General features: G+C 43.6%; 1 protein-coding gene across 3 annotated transcripts; it reads right to left on the bottom strand.

The window, feature by feature from the left end:
- Window positions 1-28: 28 nt before the first annotated feature.
- Window positions 29-23,751, bottom strand: Txndc8 (thioredoxin domain containing 8). Of its 3 annotated transcripts, none has more exons than XM_048420421.3 (6): window positions 23,626-23,751; window positions 21,593-21,697; window positions 17,275-17,334; window positions 14,770-14,835; window positions 1,469-1,534; window positions 29-138 (listed from the first exon to the last, which is right to left on the bottom strand). In XM_048420421.3, exons 1-6 carry the CDS (start codon window positions 23,641-23,643, stop codon window positions 76-78), a joined length of 378 nt encoding a protein of 125 aa, XP_048276378.1. In that variant the 5' UTR covers window positions 23,644-23,751; the 3' UTR covers window positions 29-75. The 3 variants fall into 3 exon arrangements, with proteins under 3 accessions (XP_048276378.1, XP_048276377.1, XP_048276379.1); XM_048420420.3 differs by having other exon boundaries at window positions 23,611-23,749; XM_048420422.3 differs by lacking the exon at window positions 1,469-1,534 and having other exon boundaries at window positions 23,611-23,747.
- Window positions 23,752-24,955: the final 1,204 nt, after the last annotated feature.

Here is a 24,955-nt window from a genome sequence, read left to right as displayed (position 1 = left end):
GCTGAAAATCAAAACACGAAACACTTGCTGAGGCTTTAGAAAATGTCACAGGTATGTTTGGTTTTAGGTGGCAGTTCACATTAGCTCTTGAATCTTCGCTTCCAGCTTTTTTTCATCAGCTCCATGAAATTCATAAATCTGTTTCAAATACACAAAGGCACAGAAGTGTTTATTGACGCAAGCGCTGCAAGACATCAAAGTGTCACGGAGTTTTGTGTCCGATTGTATAGCTGTTTCTCATTTCCATAATTTTAGAACCTGTTCAAGTATTAATACACATTAAATAGATTAAATCCGTGACCTTTTATTTGTCTTGAGACCGGGTACCTTCAGGTGGTCATAGACAATGTGCTACTCTTTCAAAATGGCTGATATGAATATTTCTCCAGGTCTCTCTAATTCTTCTCAATATATGACCTAAAGCATATGACAGTGCTGGAAATGAAGAAGCCCAATCCTTGAAATTAGAACTTTCGATATATTGGCATTGAGGGCTTCTTCATTTATATGCACAATTTTCCAAAACTAAAAGTCTTTTTCTGACTTCTGCCCAGGTCATGGTGGTATAATTGATTCTAAGAAGTGCATGTTTTACACATTTCCCCAACCCCAACTCAACTTTATAGTGGATGGTATATTTTAATTGCAACTTTTTTTAGTAATATATCAAATAATGACTCTCTCTCTCTTTTTGACACAGGTCTTAGGTAGCCAACACTGGCCATAAAGTCCAGTCCTGATCCTCCTGCCTCCACCCACAAAGTGCTAGAATTACAGGCATACAGCAAACCTGACCTGCTGGAACACCTTTCAAATAGCTCTCTCTGTTTGGGTTGGGGAGACAGCTAAGCTGGTGAGGTATTTGATACACACGCATGAGGTACTGCATTTGAGTTCCTAGAACCCAACTAAAGAGTGTAGTGTGGTGTGGTGGACTGTGTGTGGTGATAATCCAGAGCTGGGGAGGTGGAGGCAGGTGGATCCCTGAGTTTTGATGTCCAGATAATTGATGATCTCTGATGAGAGACCCCCAAACCACCAAGATGGACAGTTCCTGGGGAGCCATGCTGAGGCTGTCCTCTGGCTTCCAGAGGCACTTACATACACTCATAAGAACACACAAAATAAGCACATTACAGTTATTGAAATAAGGACGTCAACCTGTCCTTTAAACCTACTACCACGTCAATACTAGGTGTATTAGTTATTGGGATCCAGGGAAGAGTGTAAGTAAACTGAGGCGAGGAGCAGGTGAAGACTTGAGCTTCTGGTAAGGTTGGAGTAGGGGCTGGAACATTCTAGAACAAGCCTCTGTGCTCAGTGTGCTGCAGAGATGTAACCATCCCCAAACCTCTTGTTCCTGCTTCCCCCACTCAGCATCATCCCCTCCAGCTCTGCCGTTTTTTTTGACTCCTTGAATGCCAACCCCAGGTGTGGGTTATGTCCGTCTCGGTCTCATTTCACTTACCTTTCTAGTCTCCGCTCCACGTCTGAGACAGCACAGTGTTCTTTTGAGTCTCGAGAATAGAGGGACCTATGTGTGGGTGCAGAATTTCACGGTTTATCTGAGTTGCCGGTCTGTAGCCATCTCCTCATAAACAGCCAGGGGAGGAAGGTATCAGAAGGGATCTGCCAACAGGCCTCCCCTTCAGGGCTGGGGAAAGCTCAGTCGGCGAAATGTTTGCCTAACACGCACAGAGTCTTGGCTTTGAACCCCGACACCTCATCAGCCAACTGTCGTGGTTACTCTTGTAACCCCAGCAACCAGGAGGTGAAGAAGTTCAAAGTCATCCTGAGTTTCGTAGTGAGTTTGGAGTCAGCCTAGGCTACGTTAGACCTTGTTTGGGGGCGGGCGGGAGTTCTTCCTATCATTAGGATGGCAACCAGAGAGGGTGCCTCTGGGGCCTGAAGGGAGATTCACTATCGGGTCTTAAAGGGACTTTGTTCCTTGTCTCAAGTCAGACCTGGAGTGGAAAGCAGGCTGTGGAAGGTTTTGGATTCCACTTTACTCTGTTTTTCCCGTGGGAGCTCAAGGGCGGGAATCGCTATGCAAGAGCAGTGACTTCCTCCTAAACTTCTTTTGGATTTTATGTCCAAGGATCCTCCTAAATCTTTATCTTTTCTTCTTCTATAGGGGAGTCAAAGGCAATTGGAGGTAGGAGTGAAACCACGTGAGGCAAACAAAGCATCCACAGGGAAAAGATGGCCTGTCTGTTCCCATGACTGCCACCTAATTCCAGATGGTCTTCTGGACTCCCTAGGTTCCCTTAGAAGATATTTCTCTCATCTCTTTAGAGATATACTCAGTGGATCATGTTTTACCTGATTTATTTCAGCCTATTTCTTACTTCAAAGGACAGTGAGAACTCAGAAAAAAATAAAAGAGGTTGGGGCAGAGAGAATTCGCTAACTGGAAAAAGCTGTGTCTCGTAGTGGGACGGCATAAGCTATGAAGAACAAAAAATGGGACACAGCTCTAGAGGCGGGTGATTTCCATGATTATGGGGTTATGAGATTCCTACTATAGCCTCCAAGAGAAGCCAGGAGCAGTAAGTATCACGGCTACTGTCGAATCTGACGTCTTTCTAGAGGTACATTGACCCCTCCACAGGGGACTGTCACCCACCCTATTACATGAGCCAAAACTGCACAAAATTCCGTATTGTGTAACTATACCCAGATACCACGCCTAGCCTCTCACATTACGGTATGCTCAAAAGCAACCTCAATTCTGAGTCCTTTCACAATGAGTTGTTTTTGCATATTTTTTGAACTTTACAAGTAGAATTCTACAGACTGTATTCTTTCTTAAACGAAAAAAAATCCTGTTTTTTTTTTTTTTTTTTTGTATTTTATGTACCTTGGTATTTTGCCTGCATGTATGCCCATGTGAGGGTGTTGGATATCCTGGAACAGAATTTTCAGACAGTTGTGAGCTGCCATGTGGGTGTTGGGAATTGTACCCGGGTCCCCTGGAAGAACAACCAGTGCTTTTAACCACTGAGCCATCTCTCCAGTCCTACAGATCATATACTATGTCTGACTGTTTTTACTCAGTTTCAGGTTCACGGCGTTTATCTGTTTGGCAGTGGTCTAGATGTGTTTCAGTATTCCTTTGCGTGAGTCTAACATAATTTGTCCACTTGCACTCTGGGGAATGATGCTGCTGGGGACATTCTTGTTGGTGTATTTGTGGGCAGCATGGAAGAGTTCCTTCCTGCTGTATACCTAAAGAATGGAATTATGGGGTTAAACTTTAATGGGAGTCCTCTCTCTTTTTCTCTCTCTCCTCTCCCCCTCCTTTCTTAGAAAGGATCTTATGTAATGCAGGCTGGTCTTCACTATACAGAATCGCCAAGGATGACCACAAATTGCTGTATGCACAACCACACTCAATTTATACCATTCTGGAAACTAACCCAAGGCTGGCTAGCCCAGAATTCTACCAACTGAAGGGCAACAACAGCCCCCGAAACTAACCATCCCAGCAAAGGATGGGCGTTCTGGTTGCTCCTCATCCTTGACGTTTGATATCACCAGTTTTTGTCATGTCAGCCATTCTGGTGGCTTTAAGGGACATAACCTTTGTTTCCTAACTGGCCACCTTTAAAATGGACTGTAGCAATAACCACAAAGCTATCTCTGTGTTCAGTTTTGTGTCTTTTCTGTCCACCTTCTCCCATGAATCTCAAAATTACAAATGTGCTTGTGAGATCCTTTCCAAGATCTTCAGAGTTCTTTTCCTCGCTGTAAAAATCCAGCCTTCTAATGTTGTCTTAATTTTGTCTCCTCCGCCTCGATACCATGCCCCGCGTGAACTCTGAACCGTGGGAAAACTTCACAAGGGACTCACTGTTTACTTCAAAACCACTTTGTCTGAAGCACTTGGATGTAAGCGTTTTAGACCTTGGAATATTTGAAACTAAATACCGAGATATCTTGGGGATAAGACTCAAATCTAACTGGAAATTTGTGTGTATTTCCCGTGTCTCACAGCCTGAAGTCTGCTCTAGCTTCTTTTATGTTGCTCTTATCAAACACTCTTACTAAAACCAGCTTGGAGGAGGGTAGGGTTTGTTTCATCTCACAACTCCTAGGTCACGATCCATCACGGAGGAGTCAGGCAGGAACCTGGAGTTAGGAACCATGGAAGAATGATGCTCATTGGCTCAATCTCTGGATCACTTCCTGGCTCATGCTTAGCTAGCTTTAAACTGCCCAGGGCCACTGACTGAGGAATGGTGCCACCAATGGTGGGCTAGGTCCTCCTACATCAACCAGTAATCAAGACAGTCCCTCATGCTCACAGACCAACCTGACTTACACAGTTCCTCCATTGCTGCTTCTATTCTAGGATGACCCTAGCCTGTGTCAAGCTGACAATGAAGGCTTACCAAGGCAGTAATCTCGTAGAAGGCTTTTTCTCATCTTAATTCACAAAACTAAGTCTATGAACATTGACACATCAGTCTCACAGCATCATATCCCTACGAAGTATCAGATTTTGGAACGCTTGTGACTTTGGATGTTTAGGTTATGGATACTCACACGGTTTTCTTTTAAAATGTGCACTTAATGAGTACCCGTGGTAAGCTAGGGCCTTGTGAATGAGACAGATGAAATCTCTTAGGTGTTCAGATGCTAATAATAATTTCATGCTATTGTTATGTAAGCATGTAAATTATCTCAGATACACACACGAGCTACTCTATCAATCTCTGCTTATTATCCAGTCCTATCTCTCCCTGACGGCGGTCACCTCAAGAAACCTTCTGAAACATTTTCTTCACCATCCTAGAGCACTCTAGACTTTCCATTACGATGTGACATAATTGATTTTATCATCAGTCTGCCCATTAGCTCAAGGATGCAGACTGCAATTTTTTTTCCAGCATAATTGTAGTGTCCAGTTTGGAACTCTCACACAAACTAGCTTTCATTAGAATTGAGTTCTGTTACACTCAGTTTTGGCCATTGAAGTGTGAGTTTAAGACTCTGGGTTGTATTAAATTTCAGGAATAAAGTGTCCCCTTCCTTCCCTGGGATTAGTGGCAACTGTTGACTGGACAGAATCTAGAACCATTGGTGATGGGCTTGGGGGCATTGTTCTCTTGGTTGACCTTCTCTGGGCATTTTGTCACAGTGTCACGACAGGGACTAAGACACCTTCTTTCCTGCTTTCTTGCCAGCCATTCCTCTGCTCCCTTCCTTCTACTTTCCTCTCTTATCCTAGAGAACTGAACCCAAAGCCTTCCCACATTCAGGCATGAACTCCGTCACCACACTACACGCTCAGCACAGCCTCCTTTGTCTAGTTGACCAAAGACAGACATGACATGTATCTCCCTGTCTAGTGCTGGGCTTTGTATCTTATTTCACAAGTGGCCTTGCTAATGGGAGCGCTGCAATTGTCCTGGTGTCACTGGAGATTCGAGGAATGCCAAAGTGCAGAGATGCTCCAGAGTGCATGCCTAGAACGCAGGCTTGTGTTCTCATAATTTTCACATCCTTTCTAGATTATTTATAACAGCCTGTACAATATAAATGCTGCACAGATGGCTGTCACCCTCTATTGTTTTGGGAATAATAACAAGAAAGAGAAGTTTGTACATTTTCAGTGTAAATATTTTTTTCAGATATTTTTGATCTATTGTTCATTGAATGTAAAAACATGGAATCTGCAGATGCACTAAGTCAACTATAAATGGCTTGTGAGTTCTGACCAAAGTGTTTCTCTCTTTTAGTCTGGTGATGTGCTGTGTCTCTCAAAAGTTTTGGCCAGAAGCTTCAGGATGTGAGTTTACAGCTATCTTAACGTCTCCTTGATTTCAAAATAATCTCCCCACCCTCACTTTGAGATAGGGTTTCACTATGTATCCCCTACCCCACTTTGAGACAGGCTCTTACTATGCATCCCAGGCTAGCCTTGACCTTGAAATTCTTCTGCCTCAATCAATCAAGAGATAAAATTGCAGGTGTGCCTAGCGGTCCTTCTTCTTGAGCTGCTGCTGTTGCTGCTGCATGCTGGAAATAGTTGCAACAAAAATGCTAAACTCCTGTTTTTTTGAGGCCGATGGGAGGAGGGAGGCTATTTAGTTCTTAAAAAAAATACCGAAACCCAACATGTTTTCAAGACAGCTTTCATTATGGACATTTTCAAACACACACACACAGAGTAATGTTTATGTTATGGTGATGCCGCACACCTTTAATACCAGCACTCGGGAGGCAGAGGCCGGAGGATCTCTGAGTTCAAGGCCAGCCTGGTCTACAGAGAGTTCTAGGATAGCCAGGACCACACAGAGAAACCTTGTCTTGAAAAGCAAAAGCAAACAAACACATGAACAAAATAGAGTAATAAAGTGACTCCTGATTTACCTATCACTTAGGTCTAGCTAGAGGCAATATTTCTCATATGCCAAAGGCATCCTAACATTTACATTCAGTCTATTGCTATTACCAGGAAGATGCAAAGAACTCAGAGACAGTGGTCCCTCCCTAACAAATAGATGTCTGACAGACAAAATTACACTAATGATGCATGTATAGGCTAATTATAATAAATGCCCTGGCCAGTTGTTGTGTAATTTTGGTTGAGTGGATATTGAAGTTACATTTAGACCAGCTGCATGGTCCAGACTGAGCCCATCAATCTCCCAGACATCTGTACTTAGTTAACAAGAGCAAGAGAAGCAACCCGCAGCGCACCAGCTACGAAAGACAAAGAACAACAGCACAATCCCACCAACAACACGAGATCGCCTTGGGGGAATGGCTGTAGAGACGTTTGTAATACAGTGTGTACTTTATAATAACACGAATAAAAGGAGAACACGTTCTGCTTCAGATAGACGGATTTTCTGAGGGATTAGATGGTATGACTAAGACAGAAAGGGTACGTTTAGCACTAGAAGCTTTTAAAGCTGCCTCACCTAAGAGGAGGGGACCACGGCAAGTGTTGGTTCTGTCCTGATTCTTCCTCTGACCCTACCCAGAACCGCTTACTTCTTAGCCCGTATTTGAATCTCACTGGCTTTCCTATGCCTCAGGCAGACCTTGATAATGTAAAGTAATTCAGTGAGAGTCTTTGGAGTTGAGCTAAAATATATCCAGGAGGCACCTGGAAGAGGGGGCATTCAAATACAAGATGAGGGCAAATAGCCAGGCTCCTGTTTCCACCACTCAGGCCTCCTGGACGACACCTTTTGAACTTGTTCTGTTGGTGGGATGACAGCAGAACACTGATTGACATTATTTTCTGGAAGCTGCTTCCATGTCTTACTCTTTGGGTATCAGTGACCCAAATGACAACAAAAGTACATTGCTTTTTTCTGTGGCAACAGCTAACTTTTCGGTTCCTATCGTACTCATTTGGGGTCTGATGTTCAGATTTGCCATGGAAATGCAAAGGCAGACAGAGTGTTAAATAAACAAACTGGCGTGGCTGTGCTTCTGTGCAACTGATTTGTGAACAGGTGGAGGGTCAGCTTGGACTGGAGTGTGTGGATTCTTATTCTGGGCCACCAGCTGATTCTGTAGAACTGAATCACGAGAAGCTGCCGCAGGGCCAGATCCTCAATACAGTGGGATTTACCACTGGAGGGGATGTGGTATGATGTCGAGTTCATCTCCAGCCACGTTAAGAATAGGAAAGGCCATTTTGGACTGTGGCTACCAGAGATGATCTTTTGCCAGTCACTGGAATGGGACTTTGTTCTTTGGGGTAAACACAGCTTCCAGGGTCATTCTCTTCAATGGCGTATGCCTGTCCTCCTGTTCCTACTGGGAAAATCTGCTCAGATGTTCAGTGTTGGGTTTCTGCAACCCTTGGCTTACCTCCATTCCCACTCCTGCTCACCAAGCCCAGAGTGAATGTCTTTTAAACCTAGATGAGGGAAAAGCTCACATCTATCTTCTCTCTTTTTGGGACACCCTCATCAAAGGCACAGCAGCCAGATTTGCCTTCTTCAGACAGGTGAGAAGCCACCACCTCTCTTTGCTCACTTTCAGGTCTTGAGAGTCATGCAAGGCAGCAGCGCCTTCTTCATCTGGGCAGGTAGATCGCAGCTGTGCAGCCCTAGGTCCTTTCACAGGCAGGACAGACAGCTCAAGGTCTAGACATCAAGAGAACCATTGTTCACACGGGTCCCAGCCGTAAACTTTTATGAGCGCCGTCTATCGCCAGAAGTACTTCCGATAAAGGTCGTATGTTATCTGCATGACTCATTAAGAGAAAAGAACTTATGTCTGATTGCTTATGCCTTTCATGGCTGTGGAGCAATCCGTGTCCTTTGACAGAGACAGCATCAAAAGATCTTTCTGGATCCCACTAATGACTACGTTTCCTGTGCTTTTACTCTATGTTCTTGGGTGCAATGAATCTTAACTCTGAGAACAACTTGCTCCTGAGTCTTCTCATGTCTCACAAATCACCGGACGAAACACTGCTATGTCTCAACAACTGAAAATTCAGAGGAGATGAACAGGGCCGAGTAAAAATTGTAGAGTGGGAACCCTCAGGCATCGAGATAAACGACATTTTGATAGAAATTTAACGATTAAAAATCAATACAAAACTCCCCAGAGAACAGAATGTAGAACATTAAACAAAAAGTTGGAAAACTTCAAGACAAAATTTCAAAGATGAGTGATGTGGTATTCATCTCACAAAGAAGGAAGATGAACGTTGGGATGGCTTATTACATTCCTAGGTCACTCAGTAACAGGAAGATGCAGGACCCAACCCAAACAACAGTTGTCCTGGGATAGTGAGACCCAGTTGTAAGTAATTTCTGGGAAGAAGGCCAAACATAATTTATTTTTGAAGCAGTTGAACACAAGCGTTTGGAATGGAGTCTTCAGACACACCCCTTCCTCAATTCTTCTTATCTATTATCTCTTCCTGTGTATGAGCCCTGTTTCAGTCCCGTCCTCTTTCTAGCAAATGATGTAGGATACTTTTCATCTCTATACCTGCTTTATTCGATGGCAAATACTTGTTGGCAATGACTTTCGTGTTGTCAGCAGGAGCTCTGGAGGTGCAGACATCTGGGTAAGAGCTTCCTCCTACTTAATGCAAGAGCCCAGCAAACGGTTTCTTGTGTTATGATTATTATTATTCAGTTATGAATAATTTGCTTATTAGCAAATACATGCCCATTTTCCATTGCTCTTAATAGTGGGTCTACCCAAGTGCTTTGGGAAACAATTTTACTCTAAGGCAAGAGATAAAAGTTGCAATTCAGCTGGGCAGTGGAGGCGCACGCCTTTAATCTCCAGCACTCAGGAGACAGAGGCAGCTGGATCTCTGTGAGTTTGAGGCCAGTCTGGTGGTCTACAAGAGCTAGTTCTAGGACAGACTCAAAAGCTACAGAGAAACCCTGTCTCGAACCCCTCCCAACCAAAAAAAAAAAATCCAAAACAGTTGCAATTCGCTTTTGATAGTTGGCTCAGGCATAAACAGTTGGCCAAGACTTGCGAATTCTTTGTTTTACTTCCTTTCCTAAGCTCTGCAGACATCAGTTGAGCATGAAACCAAAGTTGTTGGTTATAGTGGAGCCTTTGTTTAATCTCAGAGGCCTGGGGTCCCCTAATAACATCTGCAGCTATTCGGACATGGATGTCTGCTAATTCCCTTTCTGAAGAGGGTTATAGCCTTTAGTGGGTTGTTAGGATGGCCATAAAATTTATGATCTCTATGTGTAATAAAAATATATGGCGTAGTTTTACTTTCTATGATTTCGGTTATCTAAATAACCATGATCTAAAAATATTACACGGAAAATTCCTGAAGTAAGCAAAAAAAGCCTGAAATTACTGAGAAACATGATGAACTTGGATGCTTGAGGAGTGATGGTTCCTTCTACCTGTCCGTTAGGAATTCAGTCCTCTCATCATCAGAGCTACGTGCTTGTATTCACGTAACCCTGGTTTTTCTTACTAATAACCCCAAACTGCCAAGAGTAATGACTGGTGGCCAAAGAGAAGCTATAAAATATTTATTTTACAAGAAAATGTAAAACATTCTTTGCCTACTAAGGAATGAAAAGAATTATTTATGTTTCCAAGATCTACAGTAAGGATGAATAGGGCAACCCCTCCATGTTATACAGAGGATCATTCAGGAGTGTCTGTGGTTTCCAGTATCCACTGGTGGTCTGGGAATGAATTCTGTTTTGATAAAGGGGGACAAGTATATCATGTGCAACAGAATACTACAATCATTATTTACCACAGCGACTCTTCCTGGAGCATGATAGGATGGCTTAGATGAAAACACGGAGGAATACAGCAGAAAGGAACAGAAACTTGATTGATTACTGGAAAATGGAAGTTGTTCTGTGTGTGTATGTGTGTGTGTGTGTGCATGCACACATGCACATTTGCACGGTGTATGTAGAGGTGAGAGGTCAACCTCAGGTCACTCCTCATACACTATCCACCTCATTTTCTGAGACAGCATCTCTCACATGGTATGGAACCCACCAGTTAGGCTGTCCAGACTGACAGCAGTTCTCAGGCATCCTCCTGCCTCTGTCTCCCCAGCACTAGGATTTTAAATGCACACTATCATACCTGACTTTTCACATGTGAGTTTTGGGGTTCAAACTTAGGTCTATGTGCTTCTGTGGCAAGTTTGCTGATGGAGCCATCCCCCTGCCCACGACAACCATTCTTTATATCACATCCCTGCCAAGCAACTTGTTTCATGAAAACTTCCAGCAGCCAGGGAAGGATCACTAAGTACCACAGCCCCAGGTCACTGTATATGGCTTTATGCATTTTCATTTTTTAAAAAATTCTACTTTACTTATGAAGTATATACACTAGGAACGACATGGGCAAGAATGATGGCCCAAGAATAGAGCAAAAGCCTAGGGATGGCACAGCACAAGAATCATCTATGGGAAAGGTTGGAGACATAGCAGGTAAGGGGTCGCGGGACTGGAGCAGCAGAAGCAAGCCTGAGTTTCTTGACATCTTTAGAACAAAAGGGGAATGATGTGGTAGTCCCCTCTGTACGCTGTGATTACCATTAATGAATAAAGAAGCTACTTTGGACCTATAGCAAGGCAGGGCTTAGGTAGGCAGGGAAGACAGAACTGAATGCTGGGAGAAAGAAGGGCGGAGTCAAGGAGAAGCCATGGAGCCACTGCCAGAGTCAGACATGCCAAAACTTTGCTGGTAGGCTACTGCCAGGTGGTGATACACAGATTAATAGAAATGGGTTAAGTTAATATGTAAGAGTTATCCAATAAGAATCTAGAGCTGATGGGTCAAGCAGTGATTTAATTAATACAGTTTCTGTGTGATTATTTTGGGTCTAAGATAGCCAGATGGCCGGGAACCAACAAGCAGCCTCCCACTACAGGGGAACCTTAGCTCATTCTATCTGAAACAAGGAAATACATTGTGTTCCCAAAGGAGAAGATAGTCTCCTGTGTTCTATGTGGTTTATGACTTTTTTTTTTTAATACTGTGAACCTTTAAGAGACACAGTGCACAGTGGCTATTTGCCAGATGTCTTACTGGAAACACACAGATGTCTTCCTGGAATCATAAAGACATTTCTTAAAACAATTCTCAATAGAAACTGAATTCTAGTTTTAGAAAATGGATACATGGTACTTAATTGCTTCAGTAAGTCAGTTTCCAGTTACATGTCCCAGATGAAGGCGTGGAATCCATTCCTAGAGCTGCTTTCAAAGACATGGATTCCATTTCTCTCTATTTTCTAGAAGACATCGGACGGCAATGAAAGCTTCCTTGCTCTGTTCTCCTAACAGAAAGATGATCAAATGATCGCATCCTTTCCTTGACCACCCTAAGACCCTGCTTTTCAGTGGTTCCCCTCGGCAGACCACTGTGAGACAGGAACTGGGGGAGAAGGATCCAGATGCCACGGCTTAACCCTAACTTTTGACGCATTGGGGAAAGTGGGGCCCCATGGAGCACTAAAGACCTGCTCAGAGTCCATTTGACATCTGAGTCAAAAGAAGTAAAAGATTTACTTTTAAGAGTGTTAACATCCTAAGAATCTTGTCATCTTTTTCTTGGCTCTTGCCTTTGGTGTCGAAAGTTGTTTTGTTTTGGTTTTGTTGCTATTTTTTTTTTGAGCAGGTTTCATATGAGTAGAAATAGATGCATGTTTTTTAAAAAGAGACTTTATTTTTATTTTTATTTGTGTGTCTCTCTGTGTATATTTGCACATACATGCTGGTGTCCACAGAGGCCAGAAGCGGGCATTGAGTTCCTTGGAGATGGAGTTGGAGGTGGTTGTGAGCCACAGGACCTGAGTGCTAGGAACTGAGGCTCTTAGGAGCCGAGCCATCTCTCCATCCCAACTGTTTAGTTTTTAACCTTCATAATCAGGCTGCTATGCTAATAGTATTCAATGAAAGCTTCAATTCCTAAGGAAACTTTTTGAAACATTTCTGTGTATGTTATAATCAGAGGCTTATTGGGTGACCCTGGGATTAGAAGCTAGGGAGATACAGTAGCTACTGGTAATACCATCAATTTAGTTAATTTAATTTCTGATAGCTGCCTATCAGGACATTTAAATTGGAGTCTTTTTGTGCTATTTTCAGTTGTCAAGGGTCCACAAGAAGCCCAGATGGTAACTCTTGCTCTCCAGGACGCTGCTGGGAGGAGGCTGGGTCTAGCAGAAGGTCTTCAGGGCGTTGGAGGCATACTCTGGAGGGGAGTCAGAGGATCTCAACCCCTTTATCTTCCTCTGCTTACATTTACTAGATCTTTTCCACGGTTGTGATTGATGTTAAAATACACCCAGTTTATAAACATGAAGAAGACTCTATGGGAATGATTTAGGCTTAAGTTGTGGATAAATTCAGAATGGGTCCATTTATTTTTATTTTTTATTTTTTACATGCATGAGTGTTTGCCTACATGTATGTTTGTGCACCATGTGCATGCTTGGTGCCTGGGAAGGCCAGAAGAGGGTGTCAGACTCCCTAGGACTGACTGGAGTTGTAGATGACTATGAGCCATCATGTGGGTGCTGGGAACTAAATCTGGTCCTGTGCAAGAGCGGCAAGTGTTTGCCGCTGCTGAGTCCTCCTTACACCTCAATAAACTCAGAATTTAAAGCGCTAGTATCTCTGCTGGATTCTGCTTCCCTCTGCATGGTGGCTTCATTATCAGGTCCCATGTAGCGAGGAGCTTTGCCGTAGCTACTGTCCTGTACTTCTCCAATGTAAACCCAGTAGCAGCAAAAGCAAATACTTTGACTTAGCGCCTCCAACCAAATGCTGGCATTAGTTTTGGTGTGATATGAATTTGGCTTGGTTAAATGAAAGGGTTCATACCTGATGGGTATAGAGTTAATTGATTGGTTGGAACCTAGAGATGGAGCTTTGAGACTAAAGACAGGAAATAGGGCTCCTGATAGACTAGGCAGTATGGATGCTGGCTGGAAAAACACCAACCCTGGAGAAAGTAACAGATGGAGGGGTGTAGGTAGTCTGTAGGGATGGGACTGATTTTGCAAGAACATGTTCTCATGCTTGACGTGGTAGCAAAGACGACATAGACAGGCGATTAAACCTGTAGTGGGGGGCAAGTTAAGGAAACGCATGCTAAATAGTTTTATTTTCAACCAAAAGTTATGGAAAGAAATATGTAGTGCTTGAAAACTATCTTAAATTTATTGCACCAGTTACACTAATCAAATGCCAACAGACAGAAACAGAAATGAAAATTGTATAGCTGGTAGATCAAAGAAATGCTTTTGTCGCCCCCAATTTAGATATAATCTTTATAAACCCCAAGCATGTCTTTTAAACGTCACAAAGTTCTTCCTAACATTTTAGTTGCATACTGTTCCCTGGAATAGACGGCTCATAACTCAGATATTCTGCTGAAAAAGGCATTGTAATTGCTTCTATTGTCAATGTTAGAAATAATGCAACAATTGTTATATATTCATTTACTGTTTTTTTTTTCTTGAGATGTTTTTAGAGCATATGTTCCCAAGGGCAAGATACTGGTATGAAAGACAACGTATATTTTGTGTCTCCTAAGTTTGCTACAAAATGATAATAGTTCATGAAGCATATGTGAGTACCCATCAATCCCCCCAGTCATATCTTAGAACACTAGCTTTATCATGTGCTTAACAGTTTAGCCATTTTATTCCATTAATGCCTACAAGAAAGAAACTAATAGGACACATTAAGCCACTACCACCAGGGGGGAGTTCACACTTCAGCATGATAACATATTTCATGTTCACAATAAGTGAGGGAATATTTATAATGCTCTCTGTTACAAATAGGGAAACAAAGACACAAAAAGGTAAGTAAGCCACCGAGGGCCTCATAGCTAAGAATGGGAGAACTTGTTTTTGGATCATGGGGATTGAACCCAGGCAGTGCATATCCAGTCATGAGGCTGTGTTGCCTTGGAATGATTTTTGATGAATGTTTCCACACATCCTGTTAATGACTATAGACTCTTGTGGGAGGATTTCATCAAGCCCTTATCAGGTAGATTCTTGATAATTCTGTCCCAGAGTAGAGGAAATAGTGGAGTTTTTATGATTCGAATGCCTCAGAGAGGGAGTGATTTACTGTAAGTCATGTATTTTCTTTATCCCTCAACATTGGGTGTGGTGTTTGAAATTTAAAAATTATATTTCAAAAAATCCAAGTATTTTTTTAATCTAACCAAGGAACACCAGAGTTTTTAATTTTAGCTCCAATGGTAGTTTCATATAATCCATCCCTGCTGGTTTCCATGAAAACATACCTTTTTGGTGTACTTGAACATCTGAAATGTGGGTACGGCTTTGATGTGACAAAGTTGAGTCAATTCCTGGGAAGAAAAAGGGGTGTTATAAAGTCACAGTTTTGGTTCCTTTTCTCTGTTTCAAGTGACTTCTAAGAAACAGTGTCTTAAAGCCTAAGAGCACCTGACACTTTACAGAATTTCCCCAACAGACTCTCAAGGCCTCCAGGACAACCCTGTGGAAAGGGGACCATTCTGGCGCTCTTGGGTTTCTCATTCCAGAGCTCTGGTGAGGAATGAGATGAAGGGCAATTGGAACAGATGCACAGTTCCTAACTGAACTGCATTTAACAATGCTGAGTGGGCAGAGGAGCCCCAGGAAGCCTAGTATGGAAATGCCATATCGCCGAAAGAGGAAGGAAAAGGCCTGTCTTCATCGGTCACACTGGAGACAGGGGTGACACACTCAAGGTCAGCACAGCCTTTTCTTTAAGTCTTGTTTTCCTTTCTCCCTCACTACTTATCTTTACTTCTCAAACAGTTGGAGCCCAAGGATAAGAGAAATGGTTCGATTTTAGACCAAAGCAGACTGCTTCCAAGTGGTATTTCTTGTTTGTTTGTTTCCCTTGTTTAGAAGTTGACTAAAATTAGCTGTCTATGGACAAAAAGAATCGAACTCTCTCACTGATATGCTATTTGATCAACTTGAACTCTTCCACCCACAATACACATAAACACAAAGAAGCATTGCACACACACTAAGTTGCCATGGCAACTATTAATCTATGTTATTAATAGAAAAGTGTGTCTTTTGCTTCACCTTAAAAGGCAAATAGCTAGCTGGGCAGTAGTGGTGCCTGCCTTTAATTCCAGCACTTGGGAGGCAGAGGCAGGCGGATCTCTGTGAGTTCAAAGCCAGCCTGGTTTACAAGAGTTCCAGGACAGCCAGGGCTGTTGCAGAGAAACCCTGTCTCGAAAAACATAACAAAATAAAGAAAAAAGAAGACAAAAAAACTATAATCAAAAAGCTGAGAGCAACTCAGCTTTTGGCAAGATTTGGGGAAATCAAGACTGTCTACTGGAGCAGAGAGAACGGAAAATGATGTAGTTTCTTTACAAGATGGTTTTCCAGTGCCTCCATACACCATCAGAGTGTCGTGGCAAGAACTACGCATGCAGATACAGCCTCAAGAGAAATCAAAACTCGCACTAAATTTATGCAGTAGAATTTATACAAAAATTATCACAATTGCCCAAATCTTCACAGGGTGCTGAGTTAGTGTCAGGTTGACAAATTATGACAGACGATGGCACAGAAGGTAACTAGTGTTTGGTTTTCTGATCATTTTTAAGTTCAGCTTCCATCCAGTGCTTGGGTAGGTCACTTGTTACCTTTTCTGCTACAGTGTGAATGCTGAGTGCCTCTCCTGGATCAGCAGCCTGGGCTCCAGCATGGAGCTATTGGAGGTGGTGGAACCTTTAAGAGGTGGGGCCTACCCAGAGGCCCTCAGTCCTTTCAGTCCCAAAGGGGATTGTGGGACGCTGACCCCTTCTCTTTGTCTTCCTGCTGCTGAAGGGGTCACTTTGCTCTGCCATGCACTCCTGTCCAAATGTGCTGCCTTCCACAGGTCCAAAAGCAACTAGGCTTTGATCAGGGACTCGAGTTTCCAAGATGGTGAGACAAAATAAACCTTTCTCTTTCTCTTAAGATACTTTTCTATAGTGACAGAAAGCTAATTAATATAGTCACATTTCCTTATTGTAAATTAACAACTCCTAAGAAGAATAAGTCCCAGCAGATTTTATATTGTAATAAGATTTATTTGGCTTGAAACTAGGAGGCTGATTATTTTGGGGGGAGGCATAGGAGAAGAGGGAGGCTGGGTCTAGGGATAAGAGGGAAGGATTTCGTAGAAGTTTTATGCCATATAAGCAACCCCCCAAAAAATACAGGATATAAAAATGAGATATGTCAAAATGTCTATAATTATTGAGCTAAGTTTTAAAAAATTATTGATAACTTACCACAACTTGAAAATAATTTTTTTACCTTGGCTTCATTGTAATATCTGCCTAGATTCATTGTAATGCCTCAGGCTTAATGCTGCAACCTTCTAATACAGTTCCTCATGTGGTGGTGACTCCACCCATAAAATTATTTAGTTGCTACTTCAAAAGTATAATTCTGCAATTGTTATGAATCTTAATGTAAATAACTAGTATGTAACCCTAAAGGGGGCGTGACCCACAGGTTGAGAACGCAGGCCTCGAGCATTAGGCTGAGGAGCGAGTGGTGAAGACTTGGGAGTGACTCGTGCCGTCTGCCACAGCAGCAGGGTGCACTATACATTTGCTAACATTTAAAGAAAATTGTGTAAAACAGTTTGCTACACTTATCACAAAAGCAAAGATGTGGAATTCCACTTGTGTTTAGCCAGGTGATGTCATCACTTTTGCAGAGTGACTCAGTGTAGTGACATTGCATTCAAGTTTCGATGCTCCGTGCAGAGGGTTTAAGAGGCTTACCTTTGATGAGTCCACATCCACATTAGCAAACATGACGTTTTGGTATTTTAAAGACATTGCCTTCAAGACAAAAGAATACAATAATGTGAATATTAACATTTGTACTCAAAATATCATTTTGAAAAGAAGACACGTGTGGCTTGGTTGTTAAAGAGACCCAGGCATCATTCTGAAGGGTCATTACAGTTACAGGAGTTACCTGAAACTCCTCAAGGTCAATCAAGGACACATTGCAGGGTCTACGAACAAAACTGAAGATTGGCGGTTCAAGGTTTGAGGACAAAACCCAGAGCAATTGAGTGGAGTGCAGTGGAGCCAGCCCAACCCTGCTGGGGGTGGGGAAGACCAGTGGGACTGGACCAGCCCTGTCGGGGGTGGGGAGGCCAAACAGTATTTCCCTGAAGGTGTCAAGGGATTACCTGTAATGGTTTTCAGATTTTGTCTGGAGTGTTGGGGATGGGCTTAGAGCAGTGTTAGAAACTCTGCCATGGCTCTGGCATCCCAGCAAAGGATGCAGTTCTCTGACCCAGATATGTGCTTGGTGCTTTGAACTTCTTGTCTTGACATGGCTTGGGAGGTGTGATGCTGATAGCCTAGAAGGCTTCCCTGATAACTATCATCAGCCTAGTTTTCTCCCACCCACCCAAACTCTCTGCAATCTATCATATATCGAAACGAGATTTTCCAGACCCCCTTGCCGGCTGACTTCTAGCTAGCCAATGGGAAGCCATGAAAGGTGGTAGGAGGAAGGGGCTATCTCCTGCTTCTATTTTGTTCTAAGGGGCTATCTCCTGCTTCTATTTTTGTTCTAGAAATGTCTTTAATAGAAGTGGTGACAGCAAGGTCTAGACTGAGGGGGTGCAGATGAAGGATGTTTGTGACTTACGTCAGCACAGATTTGTGTTCAGACAGCTGTGTGCACACTGTGTGGGTACCTGATCGTGTCCTGGTTTGTTTAAAAATCATGTCACAAGCAGGTCTGGTCACCTCTGTCAAATGAGACTACTCCTGGAAGGTGACACACAAGGGGTTCAAAGCTTGGCCAGCCAGAGTCAATACTAGATTGGAGCCATCCGCGGGCAGGGAGAAACCGGAAGCTGCAAGGCATTGGAGGGCTTAGGTGGATGTGTGAGAAGCCTGCTGCCGGCAGCCCGCCCTCTGATTCTGTGTGTGGATTGTGATCTACGTGGGGGTCCTGTCTCCTGTGGTCCCTTGAAATGGTGATATGGGAGAAAATTATTGTATAGTGAACACAAACACCTGTGGGTTTTGAGAATAGTTTTCAGACTAAAATGATGGTTCTGAACTGGCTATGGAGGCACAGCCCTGATCCCAGCGCTTGGGAGGCTGAGGCTGGAGAATCAGAAGCCTGAGGCCAGCAGGGTAGTAGAGGGAGTCCTAGGCCAGGTCAGCCTGTGCCAGAATCTGGTCCCATCCCTGGCTTTCTCACCTGCTGTCCAGTGGCTTAAAAGCATTTAATTCCTGGTATTAAAATCTGTGTTTAACTTCATTTCTGTTTCCTGCTTTGATCTCTGACAGACACCGTGACTAGATAGCGCCTTCCTTCCAGTCCCTCACGGACAAGAAGTTTAACAAACTCACACAAAATACACAGATATGCTCCCTTATGATAGGCTGAGAGTTATGGTACAGCAAACACAAAGTTCTTCCATTCCCATTTCCCTCCAATTGTCACTTATTCACGAAAAAAAAAAATTCCCCCTTTTTTGACAGGCATCCTTCTGCTCTCTTTTATCTGCATATACAATGAATGAAATGTGCATATCTGCATATACAATGAATGAAATTTGCATAATTCCTTTCAATTCTTGTATAGTTGCTGTCTATTGAAAGATCTGAGCTTTTCTTTTAACTTTTAACTATTAAAGGTATGCGCTATGAATTTTCATGAGTAGGTTCATTTTATTCGATCAAGAATACAACTGTTAAGCCATAGATTAATTCAGTGTTAATTTTAAGGTCATGGGTTGTTTAATGGCTTAACATGCCATATTATTAAGTTATTTGGGGACCTTTATTTTTCTTTTAATATTCTAATATATATATAGTTTATATGCCTTATAAGTAATTATTACATTATTTTCAGGGTAACTATATAGTTTTACCTTTCTACCAACAAAAATATAACAGTACAGCTTCTCCACAGCATCCACAAGTTGTTGTTGTTTTTTTTTTTAGACCAGGGTTTTAGGGCTGGAGAAATATCTGTGAGTAAAGTGTTTGATGTTCAGTCCTGAAGACCTGAAGACTGGAGCCTGAGCCTCAGAGCCCACGTGACAAATATTTAGGTGTGGTAACATGCACTTGCAATCCCATCTCTGGGGAGGTAGAAACAGATGGATCTCTGGGACTCATTAGCCGCAAGCCAGATTAGCCTTTTAGTGGGTTCCAGCCCAGCTAGAGACGTTGCCTCAAAAAATCAAACCAAACCAAATCAGCAATAGCAAACAAGAGGGTAGATGGTGTTTGAAGGAACGGCTGCTGCTGAGGTTGTCTTTAGACCTCCACCTGTACATATATACACATGTACACACACACACACACACACACACACACACACACATGCACACACACACACACACTTAGGTGGCATGTTCTGTGCCCTTGATTGGCTACTGGCATCAGCTTTAAACTATGTAGTTTGAGTGGATTCACACTTTTGTACCCGATCCCTGGCTATTTCTGTGGCATAGTTAGGGAGCCTTCTTTTTTTAGTTTTGGGTGACAGAGGGGTCTGTCAAACACTAAAATGTGCCTTCTGGATAGTCCAAGAATTTTAGGCATAGTAGGGACGCTGAAGAGTCACATAGAAGATGGAGAGGGGAATGACCCAGTGGGTAAAGCCCTCGGCGTGAAAGTGTAAAGGCTGAGGTAGCTAGAACCCATGTAAATGCATTTGGGTACAGTGACCTACCTATCTATATAACATCAGCATGCGGGAGGCAGAGACAGTGGGTCCCTAGAGCAAACTGGCTAGCCGGATTAGCTTGAACAATGAGCTCTGAGTTCTGCAAGAGACTTTGCTTCAGTAAGTGAGACGGAGAGCAACTGAGGAAAACATATCAACCTTGGACCCGCACATGTGAGCACGCACACATGCATGTACACTTTACATATATGTAAATGCCAAAAAGAAATGTCATGTAGCTCATTTCTTCATCTGCTACAAGTGCATTTACAACAAAATATTGATGGTTGTGACTATTGCTAGAATTAGTTTTGCCAGATTTAAGAGGCCAAGTAAGAAAATCCAAGCTGTTTAAAAACCATACTGAAAACAGACTAGAAGGTTTTTAGTTGTATCATTGTGGTATTTTGAATGCAATTGGCCCCCATAATCTCACAGGGAGTGGCACTATGAGGTGTAGCTTTCTGGGAGGAGGTATGGCCTTGTTGGAGGAAGTGTGTCACCGTGGGGCCGGGTTTTGATGCTCAGAATACCCCTGAGTGTTCCAGTCCACTTCCTGCTGTCCTCTGGTCAAGATGTAACCAGCACCATGTCTGCCTGTATGCTGCCAGGCTCCCTGTCATGATATAATGGACCAAAGTCCTGGAATTGTAAGTGAGCCACCTCAGTTAAATGTTTTCTTCATAAGAGTGGCCATGATCATACTGTCTCTTCATAGCAATGGAAACCCTAACCAAGACAGTCATCATGGGATTAAAACTTCTTTATACTTGGAGGAAGGAATACCTGTCACAAAGGTGACCACAAACAATCAGGAGAAAGAAGACTAAAATTCCCTGATATGGGGGCTGGAGAGACTTCTCCGTGGTTAAGAGCACTGTTGCTCTTCCAGAGGACCTGGGTTCAGTTCTTGGCACACACATGGCAACTCACAACCGTCTGTGACTCTAGTTCCAGGGGATCTGATGCCCTCTCGTGGCCTTCACAGACATCAATCAGGTACACAAGTGGTGCACAGACATACACTGGAGCTAAACACAAACATTGTATCTCTCTGCGGTCTCTTTCAATATTTGTAAGTTCTGAGTCCCAACTTAAGATGTAATAATGTGCATTCCCGTTCATTTTCACCCTGTAATTCTTCAGCATATCTCGATGTTCCTTGTGGAATTGCCCACAGACAAATTATCCCAGTCTTTGGGTATTGCCTAATGAGATTCCAGGATATTAGCTTCAGGTTCACTGGGATGCTTAAAAACAAACAAACAAAACAACAGAGCTACAACCTATGGATAGTTCAGAAGCAGAAAAACTTCAGAGTGGCTGGGGAAAGTTTCATGGGCCTAAATTCCACTGGCAACCCTGAGCCAGACGCTTGGAAATACTTACCTGGAAAATGGGGCCAACCCTTTTGCAGGGGCCACACCACCTTGCTGAGAACTCCACCACCACAAGCCTTCTCCCAGCAGCTCGTAATAACTCTTTGAATTCATCCTAAAATGAGAACACATGGGGAAGCGTGCATGGTCACGGGCTTTCCCGAAGTCCTTATGAGAAAGACAATGAGCGGCTTGCAAAGGGTACCAGAACAGGGGAACTCTACCAGGCGCCCTACCTGTTCGTCCTCCCACTGGTCCAGCCTTTGCTTAGTGATTCTGAGGCCAGCCATAGCTTTCTTTGTGAGTACCCACAGTGGCGATACATTCGTAAATAAATTAGAAGTCTGCTTACAAATGGCACAGTAGTGGCGGCTGCCTTTGGGTAGAAGCAGGCCAGCCAGGGAGGAATGAAAGTCTTAACGCGAAAGCAGAAGACCCGTATGAGCGGGGTTTCTGTATTCAGAAATTCTCAGGGCAGGTGAAACGCATAAATAGTGAAATCTCTTGCTTTATGGGCATGATTGCTCTTAAAGTATCAATAAACACCACTCATTTAATGATTTGACTTTTTTTTTCCCTAAACTTCCTAAGTAAAATTTCCAAAATTCTTGCTATCACTTAGAGTCTTCCATCCTGGGACCTCAGATCACTGTATTTATATTTGCTTGTGACTGCCATAAACTAATTGTTTGGGGCCTGCTTTTCCCTACCAGAGTCACTTCTAGTTTAACCCTGTCCTTCCCCAGCTTGCAGATGGTGAGCCCTTGTGGGATGCCCGCTGGGTGAGAGGATGCCAGCTACAGGGAGTGCTCTTCCCTGTTGATTTTCTCACTAGTCACTGGAATTGAGGTTAGCTCATCCACTTTGCTGTTCTGAATTGTAATCTTTTTTTAAATATTTATTTACTCATTTATTATGTATACAATATTCTGTCTGTGTGTATGTCTGTATGAAGAGGGCACCAGACTTCATTACAGATGGTTGTGAGCCACCATGTGGTTGCTGGGAATTGAACTCAGGACCTTTGAAAGAGCAGGCAATGCTCTTAACCACTGAGCCATCTCTCCAGTCCCCTGAACTGTAATCTTTATGTGCGCTGTATTCAGTATATATTCTCATCCTAGTGATTTCACAGACAAAGGCACAGATATCCACTAGCTTCTCACGGCCAGCCCGTGGGTGGTGGTGTGGCTGGGATTGTCTGTTTAGGCGGCCTGTCCTTCAACCATTACTGGTGTCTCCCAGTGGTAAACTGAGCTCTGTTCACTGTGGTTAACGGCATCACCTTAAGCTCCCTGGACTAGGTGTTAATCAGGCTAGTTCATAACTGGATTAAAATGAGCAGGGCTAGCCCTATTAGGAGTGGACTTAATTCCACAGTGATGGCATGCTTGCCCTTCAGCAAGGGAACTTGCTAATTAAGCTCCCATTCGGTTTAGTTTCAGACAGATGAGGCTGATGATTCAAAGAAGATGCTCCCACTTCCCAGACCTGTATTTCTGCAGGATGGGTGGCTGAGTCTCACGCAGCCAAGACAGGCCTCTGTTTCTTCAATTGTATCTCTATGTCCTGTGGTCTTAGAGATTAAATCCAGGGCACAGCACAAGCTAGACGAGATCTGTCTTTAGCCCTCTTGTTACTTTCTATTTTGAGACAGAATTTCACTATCTTGCGTAGGCTGGACCTTGCATTCATTATATATCCTAGGCTAGCCTCTAACTTGCAATTCTCCTGCCATTGTCTCCCGAGTAAGCTGAAGTACCAACCTGCACCACCACCCTGGCTTCTCACATGCTTTTGTCATTACATAGTGAGTTCCAAGTCAGCCAGAGTCACATGGGCTCTTCTTTGAGTGAGACCCCAAAACAAAAGACATAAAAAACCCCAAAGAGTGGAAAGATCTCCCTGGGCATAGAGCAACAGAGGGAGCCTGGGTAGAGGCAATAATTTCGAGTATTTCCCAAGTCTCACTGAACATTGCTTTGGAAGCGTCTTTTGAAAGATTTCATGAAGCCAACCAATACTTGCCATGTTGTTAATCACCTGCACCATGATTAACATCTGGGACTCACTGCTGACCCTCTCCTGTTGGCTCAGGTGGATCACTGTAGCTCTCCCACTAATTATGGCATTCTGGATGGAACATACAGGCAACTTTTCTATGACATCATTGAGGAGGTCATCTCAGAACCTGGAACTTCGGCAGACTTTGAACCTAGTTTCACCGTTAGGCTGTGGCTAGGCAACTAGCTGGCCAGTCAAGAATCAGAAAACCAAGGACCTTGGATGCAGAAGCCATCTGTTTCCCGCATCTTGATCTTCCCCTTTTGTCATTGATTTCTTCACATTTCTTGCTTCTCGGATCATTACCTGGTGTGGGAGGTCCTTCTGTCTATGGTTTGCTTTTATTGGTTAATGAATAAAACTGTTTCAGCCAGTGGCTTAGCAGGATAGGGCAAGGCGGGAGTTCCTAGCAGATAGAGGAGGAGAGAGTAGGCAGACTGAATGAGAAGCCATGTAGCCTCTGCTGGAGCCCGGCCACGACCTCCTGGTGATGCACAGATGAATGGAGATGGCTTAGTTTAGAATGTAGCCAATAAGAAGCTAGAGCTAATAGGCCAAGCAGTGATTTAATTAATATGGTTTCTGTGTGGTTATTTCCAGTCTGAGTGGCCGGGGAAACAAACAAATATGCCTCAGACAATATCTACCTAAGCAGAAAACATCAGAAACTCACAGCTGATTTCATTTAGGAATTGAAAGAAACTGTGCTGTCCCTTGCCTGCCATTCAGTGGGTGGCGTGGTTGAGGGATAGATGCCCTCTCCCTCTTCACCTTCGCCACCTGCAGCAGGCAGGAGAACTGATCTAGGGGCATGAGAGCAGGAGAGCTGGCCCTGCCCTTCACCAGCTGCTGCGCTTGGGAGAGCGGACTCTGCACCTCAACTGAGCGGCACAGTAGAGCTGGCCCTGGTGGTGTCAGTGAGGGCGAGCTGGCCTTGAGGGCATGCGAGTGGGAGAACTGACACTGCCCCCTTGCTGCCTGCAGCAATGGGTCAGCTGGCCAGAGCAGTGATGGAGAGCTTGCCTTGGCGTCGAGGATGCAGGAGAGCTGGCAGGCTGACCAGTTCAGCTACCACCCAGGTCCAGATCCAGAGTTATGAGTTGGTCCACCTCAACATCCACCCCAACTATGAACTGCTGGAGCGCCCGCCCTGCAGATCCAATGTTGCAGGATCTCCACGACACAGGGCAAGAGCAGGATTTCCAAGAGCAGGTTCAGGGAGGATCCAGTATTGACAGTGTCGCAGAAGCCAGAGGCCTCGAAACAGACCCATGACTCATTGCAATGAACATTTGCCAGTACAGACATC

The sequence above is a fragment of the Myodes glareolus genome, chromosome 16, assembly GCF_982192425.1.
Source record: "Myodes glareolus chromosome 16, mMyoGla1.1, whole genome shotgun sequence".
NCBI classification, from domain to species: domain Eukaryota; kingdom Metazoa; phylum Chordata; class Mammalia; order Rodentia; family Cricetidae; genus Myodes; species Myodes glareolus.
This window is presented reverse-complemented; position numbering and strand designations above follow the sequence as displayed.